General features: G+C 38.5%; 1 protein-coding gene across 1 annotated transcript in view; it reads right to left on the bottom strand.

Moving 5' to 3' along the window:
- The window catches only part of myo6b (myosin VIb), a 77,094-nt gene that overhangs the window by 6,343 nt on the left and 54,555 nt on the right, over positions 1-16,196 (bottom strand). The window contains exons 27-28 of the mRNA XM_057344142.1: positions 12,857-12,935; positions 9,973-10,133 (exon numbers count right to left, since the gene is read on the bottom strand). Coding sequence (XP_057200125.1) covers positions 9,973-10,133; positions 12,857-12,935 — 240 coding nt within the window. The remainder of the gene's footprint in view (positions 1-9,972; positions 10,134-12,856; positions 12,936-16,196) is intronic.

Raw genomic sequence — 16,196 nt, 5'->3', positions numbered from 1 at the left:
TGTGAGGTGTCAGGGGGGCAATCACCAAAAATCACCACCCTGAGAGTCCTCGTTCTAATCCTAACGGTATCTCCAAGCCTGTCAAATTTTGGCCTTTTGTATCATGTGTTCGCAACTGTAAGCGTGTGCATTCAGTAGGGTTTCAAGCAATCCTGGGTGGCTAGAGAAATAAAAAATAAACAGTAATTGCAATCTATACTTTTGATACCCGGGGCACAGTCCTATTAGACTTTTAGCAGAATGTGCATAGAGGTTTACGGATCTTAATTTAAACAGTCCAAGAAGTGTTTTCCTACTTGGAAAAAGTCAATTTAAAGAGCCATTCGAGATAAATCCAATATAATGAGGTAACAGGTTTTAGACCTGCAGCTTCAAATAACACATTGAAACTGAGCTAATTCAAGCAAGCCTTTGAATGAGGAGACAAACGGGCAATTCCATGCAAATGTCAACTTTAGGAAGGAAAAATTCACCATACTGATAGCTCAGATTTACGTTTACATTTACGCATTTGGCAGACGCTTTTATCCAAAGCGACTTACATTGCATTATACTATACATTTGTTTTTGAGGGTCGAACCCATGACCTTGGCGTTGCTAGGGCCATGCTCTAACCACTGAGCTACAGGAAAGCTAATGTAAATATTGGGCGGTTTAAATACCCATATGAGAAATCTCGTAGCAGGATTGGTAAGTGAATTGTCACATCCATAACTGTACATATTCCTCATAAATGTGCACATGAAAATTAAAACAAAAGAAGTATTTTATGGTCTATGAATAGTCATCCTTTCTCCATTTGTTGGGTATTATTGCTTCTGGTTTTCACATTTTAATTCACAGAAGTCCTACAAAGAACGCTGTTTCCCTTATTTTGTCACATCCATAACCCAATCATTTTTTCCTCTTTTAAAATAGGAAACTTGTTCATAGACTGATATTTTTCTCATGTCTGAACTCTATCATCAGGGGTTTAGTAAAATATAAACAGGTGATTCAATATTTAGGTGATAAATACATTCTCTGAGAATTTGTATTTCATGTGTTGACTAAAAATGTCACATCAATAACACTGGAGTCGCCCAAATATGTGACCAATTTAATAGACTCAGCTTAGTGACGAACTTCCGATGTTGTCAGAGGTCAGGATATGAGTTTCCGGTTTCATTTCTAAAACGCCTTAACATACCATAATGGACTTAACATGTTTTTTCCCCGCATGAGTCCATTATAAGGCATATCTTAAGGCTTTACGTACTTGAACAACGACCAGGGAAAAACAAATTATTAAATATTTTTTAAATACCAATATCAAACATCAGCAAGATAACAGAAAAGTTGTACATTCTCAGTTTGCGCTGCCTTGAGCTGAGCGGTTTCCTTATAATGGACTTCTATGGAGGAGAAAACACGTAATGTCAATAGGGGCTGGCTGCAGCCAATGGGGCGAGCGGAGCTCCACTCAAAAGTGGAAATAGGTCACCTCCACTCGAAGCCCGAGCGGATATACGTCACCTAATTCTGACCTCAACCTGGAAGTAATTTATGAAACGGCGCTGTTTTAATGTCAATAAATACTTTAATGTTTTAATGCTACAAAATTATTGTTTAAATGTTATTAAATACATTTCATGTTACTAAATCCAGACATTGCTTCCAGGTTTGTATTTAGAAAGTAAACATTATAATAGTTAGCAGTGAACAATAAATGAATCATCAAATAAATGAATTTTTATAAAAATGAAAAATGTGAACACAAATAATTCAGGAATTTTATATTTAAAGCAAAATAACATACAAAACAACCACAGTAAAATGTTGAATAATTTCCACAAATTAAGTTTGAATTGTTTTGAGTAAAAAACACAAACTATATTTACAAAACCTATCAACTGCAAATGACAGTAAATAACGATCAACAAACGTTCTTCTCCTTCTTCTTCTTTCCTTTTAATGGCGGGTCGCAACCAACATGTTTAGGTGTATATCGCCACCTACAGTACCGGGGGGTGTAACATCAGGGTTTTCAGTACTTCGGTGGATTATATAAAAAAAATCGGATTTTCTAAACCTGTATTTTAAAGAAATTTATGCAACATCAGCTAACATTGGCGAGACATAAATATTGATCGTCAAAAAAATATAAATCCATCGTGTTTATTCATCCTTTTTGCATAATTTCACGGAAGCCATATGTGTTGTGCTTGCATTGCGCGTTAAGACAGCGTCAGTCTGTGTAAGTAGTGTAGGGATGCTGAGATAAAATTACCCGAGTTAAAGTTCGAACTTCGGAGAGCTCAGCGGCGCCATTTTGCCCCTTCTTTATTATTGAGTGGAGGTGACGTATTTCCTGTTCGAGAGTGGAGCTCCACTCGCCCCATCGGCTGCAGCTAGACCCCTCTCCGTAATGTGAGATTATTATATCTAATCCATTGGTTCTCAACCAGCGGGGCGCAGAGGTACTGCAGGTGGGGTGCTACGGTTCCCCATAAACCCTAACCTTTGGAACTCGATCGCGAAGGAGGAACGCAACTGCAAATTGATGGAGGGCAATGTTCGCTGCGCGCGTGAGCTTCCACGCAGACTGATTGTAGTCTGCGCATTTTAGGCTGCGCACAAAAGCTTAAAATATACAAAGTAGGCAAACGTCCACTCAGGAAGCAGCAGCAATGACCTCTACATCATCTTAAGAAACAGGTAGATCATATAAGTTAAGTATGTTTATAAATATATTATGTATTTATAATTACAAACACATAGGATGCCTACCTGACGAACACGTTTGAAGCCTGGGTCCTCCTTTTCCCCTATGCATATTCTTCACTGCTCCTCTGTCACTTTTAAAGGGTAGGAAATGTCTTATTGGGCAATTCAACTGTGCTGAAATATTGGGATTATAACACCTAGTCCTATACTAAACGAATCTTTCTTTCAAACTGTAATTTCAGAATAAGCGCAAGTCTCTCTCTCTCTCTCCCGATGAGTTCAGAGTGCGCGTGAAGGGAGTGGCGTGTAAATAAAGTGCCTTTTCATATATTTCTGAACTTGGATGCCTGTTTAAAGCTGTTGACAGTTATTAAAGATGTAAAGCGCTATTTTCGCAAATGACACCACACCGCGTCTGTATTATAAACTGCGAATAAACTCTCGCTCGTGTTAAAATGAATGAAACACGCACCGATCTTGTGATGGAATAATGCCCAAAACACTACAATTTTGTAATGGTTTAATGCAAAAAGCTAATGGTTCATAGTGGTATTTTAATGGAAACCATTAATTTCTATGATGGTTTCTTTTGTTTTTATCAGCAGGGTTGTTACATTTGCAATCTGATGTCTTGAGATCAATCTGTCATATACAGGTATTTTCGGCTTCTTTATATATAGTTTATATATATAAACTATATCCAACATATTTTACACATTATCTTATCTATCCTCAAGGTACAGTATGGGGGGCGCCAGTTCTTTAAATGGGTTTACAGGGGGGCGCGACCATGAAAAGGTTGAGGATCACTGATCTAATCAGTGGAATAAAGGCTCATTCTACAGCTAGTGTTTATAACATGTCAAATTTGACAGAAATGTGGCTTTCCTCAGTTGTTGTTGTGTATCCCGACCTCTGACAACATCGGAAGTTCATCACTATGCTAGTCCATTAGTACTAAAACTCTAAATTCTTACATTTTTAAAAGAAAACGTAAACGGTGCACATGCAAAAAAATGTGTTGTGTCGTTCTGCGGTGGCTAAGCTTGTTAGTGAAATTTTGCTTCTCAAGTCAAAAGAGCCCACCCCAAGTCACTATGACATCTGCCATTTAAAGCGTCGCTAATAACGAACTGTGATGACTTCCCGAGAGATCATTTTGATGACAATCGCATCTTTCACAACCTGCTCAAAAAAGATCTGGGCCGAAGTGTCTCTACAGCAGACAATTATTCCTCTACCCGGGGCAAATATTTCAACTCATAAAGCAGCGAAGTTACCCTACAGCCTTACAGCAAACTTTTCGTAAAAAAGTAGCGACACATTTGGAGTCACAGAAGTGAAGGTTGTCGGTGTGTGTGCGTGCGTGCGCAGGTATAAGCTCTTGCATGGCTGAACATGGTGACACAGGGTGCAGCAGCATTCTGTCAACTTTGACAACTGTGAAGAGCAGAGCTGCTTAACGGAGACCCTGCAAGAAGAGTCAGTGAACCGGGAAACCCTGCTGATTAAACCGCTCGCACAGGTGTGAGCCGAGAGCTGACACATAGGTACAGACTTCTGTTTAATGCAAGTTAACATTCGTTTTGAGCAAGCTCATACAAACTGCTGGGACAAACTAGTTAACTACTAGCAGTGTAATCTGTATCACAATACAAAATAATGTGAACACCAGGAAAATAGGTGATATCTCTTTTTTAATAAAGTGTTAGATTGGCCTTTAAAGGGCACATATTTTGCAAAATTCACTTTTATAATGTGTTAAAACATTAATACGTGTCCACAGTGTCTGTAAACAAGCAGTCTAAACAGTTAAAAATGTGCTCACTCCTTTTTTAATAATTTGCGTAATTCAAAACGCCTGCTGGTCAAAGCAAAGATTTGAATTCTGCCTTTAATGTCGTCACTCAACGGCAAAGCCCGCCCAGCAGTGGTGACGATCTGCCCTATTTGCTTAGACACAGTCCCATGTGGGAAGTACAACAGTCGCCATCGTTAGATCGTCACTGGAGCTACACAATGTCTGCGCCACGGAGGCACTACAGTTGTTCTGTATTAGGATGTACCGACCAGCATAACTGTCTCCATAGACTCTCGCAAGCTGAATTAAAGAGAACAGCATGGTTCAATTTCATTTATGAAGGCAATGTCCCGCTGAGAATCGGTAAAGTATTTCACGTTTCCGCCAATCATTTCACGCCGGACTGCTTCACGAATGAGGGCCAGTACAACACTGGACTTTCAACGAGGTTGCTACTGAAACCGGGAGCAATACCAACACTTCGTGCCCAGTCCTCTTATCCAGCAGAAGCAGTAACGTTAAGTATCACACCTCATATTGTTGCTGATTAGTCTTTCAAAATTGCCACTCTTAATGGGCTTGTTATCGCGCTATATTGGTAATGTTGCTAACAATAGAAGTACAGCGTCTAACTGTATTTACTGACGCTGCCCTCACATGCTGTCGGGATTATCGTAAACAATACGTAAAGTAAGTGTGACAGTACATGATAGAACAACGTTGAAAGCGTAGTATAACTGTAGTAACGCTAAACTATACCTGCTCGACCTCCATGCAGCATTTATTCTCTGGCTCTGTAGGCATTTTACTGCAATTCCCACACGAGCACCTGCACAGCGATTTATATATTATCATGACGGACCATGCTAGTGTTTATCGATCACTTGAAGAACGTTCATTTCACAATAACTGCAAAATTACAACTAACCATTCGGAAACGTCCTGTTACATTCTTAAGGTTGTCACTTCTTGTGTCTCTCCATCAGTGTCAGACTCCGGTTCTTACATATAGGGCTGAACACCACTAACAATTACTGACATTTTGATGTTTTGTTTTGGCCGGTAACTTTACGCATCAGCACGAGTTCCTGAAACTCCGCCCTCCTCTGGAGAGGGGGCTGGGACGAAAAGCTCATTAACATTTAAAGAGATACAAGCAAAATCGGTGCGTTTTTACACACACTCAAAAACGGACAACTTCAACATTCTATAATAAACGATCCGCTGGGTATTTTGAGCTAAAACTTCACATACACACTCTGGGGACACCAGAGACTTATTTCACATCTAGTAAAACCATCCGAACAACCTCTCCTTTAATACATCTTTAAACCTTCTCGCTATAGATTTTAAAAAGTTGAAAGTCTCCAGTGGACTGTTGTACATTCGTCTATCAGAACATCTTCCAGTTGCTTCAGAGAGATTGGAGAGGGGAATCTGCTTTTAACTCCTATAATTGTGAAGAATGTTGCTCTCAAAACACCAAATAGCAGGGCTGTTAAGGTCACTGATGTTTCTGTTAAATGGGTTTCTACAATTTGTCCATTTCACTGATTTCCGGTACTAACTTGTCATGATCCGGGTCTCTCGGGGCTATTTTCCTGCAGGGGGTGTGTGTGTGTTGTGTTTTGTCGAACACGTGGAGTGCCGTTTGACAGCTCTCCACGTGTCCGGTGTCTGCGTCATCTGACCCGCCCTCGTGTTTCCCTGTCGGGCTTTCCTCACTCACCGGTTTATCACTCACACCTGTAGCTCCTTCCCCGATTAGTACTCTCCCCTGCTCTCTAATTTACTCCACATCTGTAGCCCATCCTTAATTTACTGATGTCCCTATTTATTTCCTCTTGTCGTCTTGTCTAGTGTCAGCTCGTTATTGTGTTGTTGCAAACCTGCCTGACGACCAGTGTCAAAGTCTTGTCATCTGTCTTAGTCATTTCTCAGTTTTCCAGTCATAGTCCAAGTTTCTAAGTTTTTTCTTTTGTTTTGCTCCAGTGCCTTAGTTTTGGTATACGTCCTCTTTGTTGTGTCCCTCAGTTCTCGCTGGCGCCTCGGACCCCTCGGCTACACGGTTCCAGACTCTTTTCCTCTCTGGACGGAACCCGGCAGCACTGAGCTCTCTTCTGGTTTGAACCACCCAGACTTCTCACTCTTCTCCGGCTGAGAGTAACCTCCGGGACGGAGGAGCGTCTCATCCGTGGAGGCCGTCAGGCTGAGCCAGTGCCTCGCGGATTCTCTCGGCTTTCAGAGGATAGTGTGGGGCTGTAAGAACTTTGTACTTTGGGACTGTGCTGCTAGTGTCTGGAAACCGTTTTTTTCCTTTTTTTCTCCCTGTGCGTAATAAAGTTTCATCACCTGCAATTGAATCTCTGTCTCCTCTCTGACTGCCATGACACTAACTACCGCTGAACACAACTTCAAAACCTCCATCGCTTACCACAACCAGTAACAAGTAACAGAGATAACTGCATTGTTTGTTTTCTTAAATAAATTTGTTCTTATTTGAGTTCAGGTTTCATAATTTCTTTATTTATTTTAATGTATGACAATTTCTATTAAAGGGCCATTGTGTTATTTTGTGGAGGATCTATTGACAGAAATTCAATATAATATACATTACTATGTCTTGAGACCTTACATAATGAAGCGTTATGTTTTTATTACCTTAGAATGAGCTATTTCTATCTACATACACTGCGGGTCCACTTGCATGAAATTGACCAGGTTGTTTCTACAGTAGCCCCAAATGGACAAACTGTTCTACAGAGAGCGTTTCGTAAATACATTATGTCCTTCAACAAAGAAGCGAAAACGTGACGACATCTTAGTCCTGTGTCAGCCTCCGTACTGCTTCAAAAGGGAGTGGTGGAGTGAGCCGTTGGTTGCAATTCTCAACCTAACCACTAGATGCTCCTAAATTTCATACATTGTACCTTTAAGTTACAGAAGGTTCAATTCAACACAGTTTTTTTGAACATACGACAAAAAACATTCAAATTGTTAATGTTTTGGAAATAAATTTGTTACTTTAAGGGAAAAAGATGACCCTTGTTTCTGTGAACACAAAAGAAGATATTTTGAGAATTGTCTCACTGGTTTTGTGTCAGTACAATGGACTGTTGTTTGGTTTGGATACCAATATTCCTCAAAATATCTTCTTTTGTGTTCTGCAGGATCAAGTCATACAGGTTTGGAATGACATGAGGGTGAGTAAATGATGGAAAAAAAATTGGCTGAACTATCCCTTTAAATTTAACTTCGAAATATTGTTATACTATCATATCATGAATCCAGTATTATGTATTGTATTAAATCATGAGCTAAATATATTGCAACACCTCTATTAACCACATAATTTTTTTTAAATAAACTGTACTGTTTACTTGCAATCATACATCATAGCAGTGTTTATGTGTCACAAAAGCAATAAGAATCTTAATTCATGTAATAACTGTGTTTACATAATATTTAACACTAGAAACAACAGAGCTGTATTGTTGTATTACAGTATTCAAACATAGTTTAAGTGATAGTTCACCCAAAAATGAAATTGACGTCATCATTTACTCACAAAACCAATGCAAGTATTTGTGGCATCCCTTTAAGTTACTAGCACGACTACTTTTAGAGGTAAGCTGGTCTTCAGAAAACATCTCAGCCGCTCATATGGCGATGAATGCCTCCTCAAGCATGTATTCCAAATAAACAATGACAAAATGAACCGTTGCTGTTGAATTGAATTACTCATGCACAGGTGCATATAATGTAACTTTATGATTGAGTTAAAATAGTGATAAAATACAGATTATTAAAATAATTCACTTTACTATATACAGAACAGTACAACTGCCGTAAGGAAGAAGCGGAGGATGGTTTCTACACACATGAATGAGCTACGTAAACAAAATATGTCAAATCTGCAACAATGTTTGTTTGGTTTGATCAGTACTGATGTATGTATGAGCCTCCCGATGCACACCGATAAATGCATCATCACAAGAAAACTGCCTCAAAACAACCTCAGAAAACACTAAAGTGAGAGCAGTTTTTTTCTTGTTCATGCTGAGAGGCAGCGTGCCATCCTCATCAGCAGGTGCAGGATGTGGCACTTGTTTATAAAAAACATGTCATGCATAAATCCAACATACATTCTGAAGCAACATAAATGAACGGAAATCAGGCTGAAAATGAGACTGAAATGGACCAACGTCTATACAAGAAAACTAAAATGTCTCGTTTTGTGTCCATGATTTCTTTGATACTTCTGTTTATGTGAAGAAAAACAATTTGGGTTTTTTCGTATTCTGAAGAAAACATGAGAGCTGCTTGACGGTACAAAACTTGCTCCAACAATGTACCATATATTTTATTCATATTTTTGTGGTTTCTCAGATGCACTAAGCGATTGCTTACTGACCCATCATTCCCAAGCCTTTCTAAAATATTCTGGTCCCTAGATACAGCTCAGACCCCTCATTCAAAGGATTTTTCCGCCTGTTTTATCTTCCACCAGGTGAAAACTGTTCAGATTGCTTAGAAAACTGCAAATCTCTCCTCAAAGCCTCGCGATTTGAAATGCCACTTATATCTTTAACACAATCAGGATGCATTATGCATCACTTTTTTTTTTTTAAGTATGAGCTATAGTCACAGTGATGGTTGCCCTAACAAGCATCACTAATAGGATTGAAATGGATCAACAATTGTCCAAGAAACATAAATAAACGTCCAAAGGTTGTTTTTCCATCCATAATTTTCTCACATGATGCTCACTTGTTCGCAAGTGCAAGGCATTTCTATTCAATCTAAACTTGTTCATGCACAAAGTATTTAGGTTAATATTAGAATTAGACTATTGTGGCTTTTTTAGTTACTGTAAATAATCCTTAATCTAGGTTGGGGAACGATTAGGGTGGCAGGACGTGACTGTGAGCGGTTAAAGTTAATGAAGCAGAAATTTAGTGGAAAGCCTGATCTTACATCTCCAGGAAGAACCAAGAACTCGTGGTCCCATTACTGGAAGGATGAGTAAACACAAGCACGAAGTTTGGATGACAAAATAATCCTATTAAGAACTCTTCTAAAGAACATTTTTCTTTTGTTAAACTATCCTTTTGGACAGACGCCTCTATATTGTCCCCTTCCATTAACTCAATGAAATACAACACCTAACCGCAGGTTTCTCGTGTTCCTCTGTTTACCTTCTTCCGTAGATGCCTTGCCCGCGGGAAAAATTATTCATGCCATTTATATAATGCTGAGCTTCCTGTGTGGCAGACCTTTGTTCTTTGTTTGTTGTTCTAAAGCCGCTTTTCACATGGAAATCGGTGTATAAAAATAATCTGTGCCTTTCATGAATGGTGACCAAGGCACGAAGCAGCATGGGTCTCATTTTAGTTCGACTTCACCTGGTGACGCTGTTTGATGTGCTGGCTTTATTTTTTCATTCGTGCTTGTGTTGTGTGTACCTGCGCAGGCTTGGGTCCATTTGGGCTTCGTCCTGGATGAGCTCGGCCTCGCTCTGAGCGATCCTCATGGCCAGCTCTCTGTCTCTTCTCTCCTGCTCCACGACGGTCTGTCTCTGAGTCTCCTCCTCCCGCTCCAAAGCCAGCTGCATCTCCAGTTCCCCCTGGATCAAATACACAATCCCAGAAATCAGTAACACGCACATGCGGACCGGACAACTCCATCGCTTGCCACACCTGTGACTTCATTCGGTTCCAACTGGGCTACAAGACCGTGACACCAGCATAGTACAAATGTGTTCCTGTGGTGACACTTTATCTTTGAGCTTCAGCAGGTTTAACTGTAGTCAGGGCTGGACTGGGACGTTAAATTGTCCCTGGCATTTTTGACCAGCTTCGGCCCTCCACCATTTTTGTCGACGGGGGGTTGGTGGTGGGTGAGAGTTGTAGGTTGTGCTGCTGTCATTGCCTTTCCTGCATACATGTCCGATTCGCAATTGCATTCGCGTTCCGTGTATACGCGCCCGATTAACGCTTCTAATCCGTCCATCCCTCCGGCCCATGCGTCCGTTTTGGCCCAAAAAGTACAACAACCAGCCCCGACTGTAGTGATCCAAAAAATAAATCGGAATGATAACATCACCGTCTACATTTGTTTATTTACTTCTTTTCTAGTAAAAATGATCTAAACATTCTTACTTGAAAGAGAAAATTTTTCATTATTTATTCACCCTGTATTTGTGGAACACAAAAGAAGATATTTAAGAAATGTTTTTGTGGTTTTGTGTTCATACAATGCAAGTCAATGGGGTTCGATGTTGTTTGGTTACCAACGTTTTTAAAAATATAGGCAGGCTAAAGAATTTCCTCAATCTCTCCATCCAGTAGCATCTAAGGACATAGAGATCATCTACATCAGACACCAGGAGCACTTCCCACTCAAAGGATATTAAGCCATTATGCTCCTGCTGTGTGCTGAGGTCTGATTAGGCATATATCCGAGGTTATACCACAACCTGCCAGCCTGAGATTCTACGTCTAGACTGTGTGAAATGAAAAACAGGAAAAAAACAAACAAATGAAATGGACCACAGCATGGGCCTAGAAGTGTAAAGACTGAGACAGGGTCCAAAAGCACGAGGAAACCCGTGATTGAGGAGAAAAGCTTAGATGGGGCATTTTCATTGGAGAAAAGATTTGACAGAAAGAAGAATGATGCAGGGCGCTATACTGATAGGAGGAGAGAGCAAAGCAGCTGAGGCTGAATACTCATATATACTTATATATATATATATATATATATATATATTTATACAAAGGGTTATAGAACACACTGGTCATGATAAATCTGGGCCATGAATCAAACGCGTGGAGGAAATCAGAGAGTGATATATTACGGCTGAAAATAAAAAATGATAAAGAGTTTATAAACGGTGTGACAGCGGTGTGTCTTGAAGGGAATTGTAAAGGTCTTTGATTTATACAATAACTCCAAAATTTTGGAGCTATGCTTCGCAGAAACCAAAGCAAGGCACATACTGTAATTATCAATCTTTGAAGGGATAAATGTAGAATAGAATAGAATATAGCAATAAGAACAGAATTAGGCTGTTCAGCGATTAATTGCAATTAATCAAATGCAGAAAAAAGTGTTTGTTTATAATAATATATGTGTGTGCATATTATTTCTGTATTTATAAACACATACACATACTGTACATGTGTACATACTTAGGAAACATATTAAATATAAAAATATAAATATATACATGCAAATATTTCCTAAATATATACTGTACATATATGCGTTTATAAATGCAAAATAAATATACACTGTGCACAGACATATATCATGTAAAAACAAAACATTTATTTCGGATGCGACTTATTGCGATTAATCAATGAAGAGCCCTAGATTAGCATGAAATAAAATAGAACAGAGAATAGACTAGAATTGAAACAGCATACAGAAATAGAGTTGAAATATAAAAGAATAGAGAAAATGAAACAAAATAGGATAAACAGGACAAATGAAACAAAACAGAAATAGAAGATCAGATCAACTGAAACAGAATAGAACAGAAAACAGAACAGAAGAAATAGAGAAGAATAGAACACATTTGAATAGAACAGATTTGAATAGAACAGATTTGAGAAAGTACAGTAAAAGTATCGATAAAGTGTACAGTATAGATAGAATAATGCAATAAAAACAGAAAGAGTAGAATAGAATAAAAACGGAACCGAACAGAACAAAATCAGAGCAAACACAATATAACAAATAGAACAGAACAGATCAAAACTAAAAAAATAAAGCAGATCAAATTAAGAAAAATAAAATAAAAACGGAATAAAGAAAGAGCACATACAACAGAACAGAACAAACAGAATATACCTAATAGACAAAATAAAAGACGACAGAACAAACAAGAACAAATAGAATAGAATGAAAGGGAGCAAACCGAGTAGAATAGAACGGGCTCAGGGGAATTAGTCTCACATAAGCGAGAGCATGCAACAGCTTTCAGGTAACACAGGCACAAAGCGCCACCGCAGGGCGATTCATCTAGAAGGAACAGCACAGGGGAAGTCTGCCAAGCCCCCGAACACAGACACCATCGGGGGAGAAGGGGACGTGAGACTTTCACTCAGCAGGCACAGCATAATCCAGCCCCAGGAGGCGAGCAGGTACTGATGAATAAACCCACAGAGCACTGTGGCAGCTCAATACAGCGCATGATTATGCCTGCAGTACAGCCAGTCTCGGCCAGCTCTGAACATGCCAGCGTGAGACGGAGTGGGCATTTGGTTTGCCGAAGGAGTCGGCGGAGGAGATGGATCAATACACAGAGGGAGCGTGTATACACACACACACAAACACACACACCTGCATGACTCGTTCTTCCTCTTCTCTTTTCTTTCTCTCCTCCTCCTCCTGTTTTCTCTTCTGCTCCATCTCGGCTTTCCTGATGGGAGAGAGATCGAGGGCAGACTGTTAATGAGTTAGCGGGGTATGCGGGGAATTATACCTCATGATCAATGACCCACAGAAACGGACCTGAAACCGCACCCACAGGTGGATTCGCCACGGTCACAAAGAGAAACGTGGACTGCTAGTGTTTGTTGTTCACGCAAGCTCATTGGACAGCCGGAGAAAATTGAATACCGGGCTCTTGGCATTGTCGGCGAGCGTTGTTAGAAAGCGTTTACATTATCATCCCTTAAAGCAAATGGTAAACAAGATCAGTGTTGGGTGTAACTAGTTACTAAGTATTTAGTTACTGTAATTTAATTACTTTTCCCTTGAACAAGTAAGGGATTACTCTAATTTTTTCTGTAATTTAATTACAGTTACTTCTGATGTAATTAACTAAATACTTTGTGTAATATAAGTGTGTGCAATAGTGGAACTGACATCACAACAGTCTAACTTTAAAATCTTTAATGCTTTAATGTATAATTCTCACATTTGTAATACTTTGGTCTGTTAATAATACTACTTTGTGTAGTTTTATATTATTTATTTGAATGAATTTAAAGAGCTGTTTCATGTCTATCCTTGAATCAATTCTAACCAAGGTTGATGTAGGACATAGAAAGTAATGAGTAATAAGTAATTAAATACTTTTTGGAGAGAGTACAGTAATTTGTACAGTAATCTAATTACACTATTGAGTATGTAATTAGTAACTAGTAATTGATTACTTTTTCAGAGTAACTTGACGTGAACAAGACGTGCTGGAACGTTTGTGAAGACCCTGTGCTGCCTAAAATATTGAAGTTGTACACGTATGCTAAAACTTCTGATTGTGATAATTCCTGTATGACTATTTGAGTTCTTTAAAAGTGCAATGGATTAGTACATCTAAGCTTTGATAATATACATTTATATTTATTACATTTAAAACCAAATTGAACAAGGAGCCGAGGAGATGACGTATTTTTGTATGCAAAACCCGGAAGCGAGTTAGGATTTTAGGACTTCCGGTTCCATCTCTCCAAAGTCTATGGGTTTTTTGAATGGGTTTTTGGTAAATCGCCTGAAATAAGGTCTGTGGTAAACAAAACCTCTATAAATTTTCACATTTTATTCTACGGCATAAAACACAATAATTAAAACCCACTTGTGATTTTCTAAAGCCTTATTTTGTCTTAAAAACGGCGGTTGCTAACAAGTTGCTAAAAGCGACTACTCCCTTTGGCGGCGACGTTAGACGTCATCGTGCATATAAAGCACACAAATAATGCAACATGGGCACAAATCTCTTAAAACGTAGATGCGGATTCATTCACGGAGTAATTACTTACCAGGGAACACATTTTTAATAGAGTTTGAAAGAGTTGTCGGAGGCTTTGTGGTGTTGACATTGATATCGTGCAACAAGTGTAGTCTGTTTGTAGCATCGTGTTAGCTTTTTATTTCTGCCGACTGTATTTCAGCTTCAAAAGTAACAAATGTTGTGTTCATCACAGAGCTTATTTTTTGTGATCTTCCAAAAGACTTTCTGTCGAGGGAATCAGCACGGCGCTTACTTCTGAGTTAGCCTACAAAAATACGTCATCTCTGAGGTACTGGATAAAAGGGATAGTTCACCTAAAAGTGAAAACTCATCATTTCATCAGCCTCTTGTCATTTCAAACTTGTATGACTTTCTTTTTTCCGCGGAACACAAAAGACGATATTTTGAATAAAGTTGGTAACCGAACAGCACCGACACCCATTCACTTCTATTGTATGGACACAAAACTAATGTAAGTCAATGGGGGCCAGTTACCAACAATCTTCAAAATATCTTCTTTTGTGTTCTGCAGAAGAATTTAAGTCATACAGGTTTGAAATGACAAGAGGGCGAGTAAATGATGACTGAATTGAATTTTTGGGTGAACTTTCACTTTAAGGCTGGAATCTGTAAACTTTTTGGTTAATAAATAAACAAAATGTTTGGGACTTTTACTATTGAGCTGTGTTGACAAAATGTTTATATGCTCTCCCACTTGTAAGTCGCTTTGGATAAAAGCGTCTGCCAAATGAATAAATGTATGTATAAATGTAAAATGAGTTATTGAGCAAGTACATAAAAATCTGTGTTTTAAAAAAAATAATTATCCTGATTCACAACGGTAAGCTTATAGTAATAATTAATTGTTGATCTTTTGGGTCCAATTTCATAAAAATTGTCCGTTTGACGCCATTTGACATGCAAAAAAACATGCAATTGAATGTTTTAAACAGAGACGGTGGTCTCAACTGTGAATATGTTGTGGAAAATATTAAGATATACTATAAATATTAAATAATGTTTCAAGTATATTCGGTTCGGGGCTGGGGTAAATATAGTAATTTATAATATTTAAAGGGAAATTGTGTCATCATTTACTCACCCTCAGGTTGTTCCAAACCTATAGAAATGTCTTTGTTCTGATTTACTGCCATAGTACGTAAAATAAATACTATAGGAGTCAATGGGGGATGAGATCTGTTACTTTTATTCTTCCATATACCTTCCTTTGTGTTCATCAGAACAAAGACATTTATACAGATTTGGAACAACTTGAGGGTAAATGATGACAGAATTTTCATCATTGGGTGAACTATCACTTTAATGGTGTTTATTAGATATTCTAGAACTTGGGAAATACCTCTGAAACAGCCAAGGCAAAGACAAGTAAGGGATAATGTACAGGCGGCCGGTTGTTATCGCAGAAATAAGCCCCGACAGTGTGATCAGGTCTTGTATCACACTGAAGGGTCTTAAAAAAGCAGTTTACTTTCATTTTTAAGGTAAGAAACGACGTTCAAATGTCACGAACAGGCAATTTGGTTTAATCATTTGTAAATATAATGTCAAGTATGTTATTAAAAGACATATGTATATTCATATTTATTATTATATTTCATTTGTCAAAAAAAACTGTCAAAATGATTTGCTGCATCTGGGTTACCGTGTGTTATTATTTTTGAGAGGTTGTTATCTGGGAATAACGAACCTGCAAATGTCGCGACTGGCCAATCAGAATCAAGCATTCCAACGAGCCGTGTAACGTTAAAACACACTGAAATCTGAAATTTACATAATGTAAAATTATTTGATGTACTTTTTTATTATTTCCATTTAACCCTTTCACGCAGATACAGTAATGGACATCTTAAGGGACATTTCACTGACACACAATTTGTTGTCTTTAATCCTGCACAAATTGTAGATTTTCTCACTTGATGAAAGCAA

This window comes from Triplophysa rosa, linkage group LG10 (genome assembly GCF_024868665.1).
Source record: "Triplophysa rosa linkage group LG10, Trosa_1v2, whole genome shotgun sequence".
In the NCBI taxonomy this organism is placed as follows: domain Eukaryota; kingdom Metazoa; phylum Chordata; class Actinopteri; order Cypriniformes; family Nemacheilidae; genus Triplophysa; species Triplophysa rosa.
The sequence above is the reverse complement of the archived record's forward strand: the minus strand, read 5'-3'. Positions and strand labels throughout refer to the sequence as shown.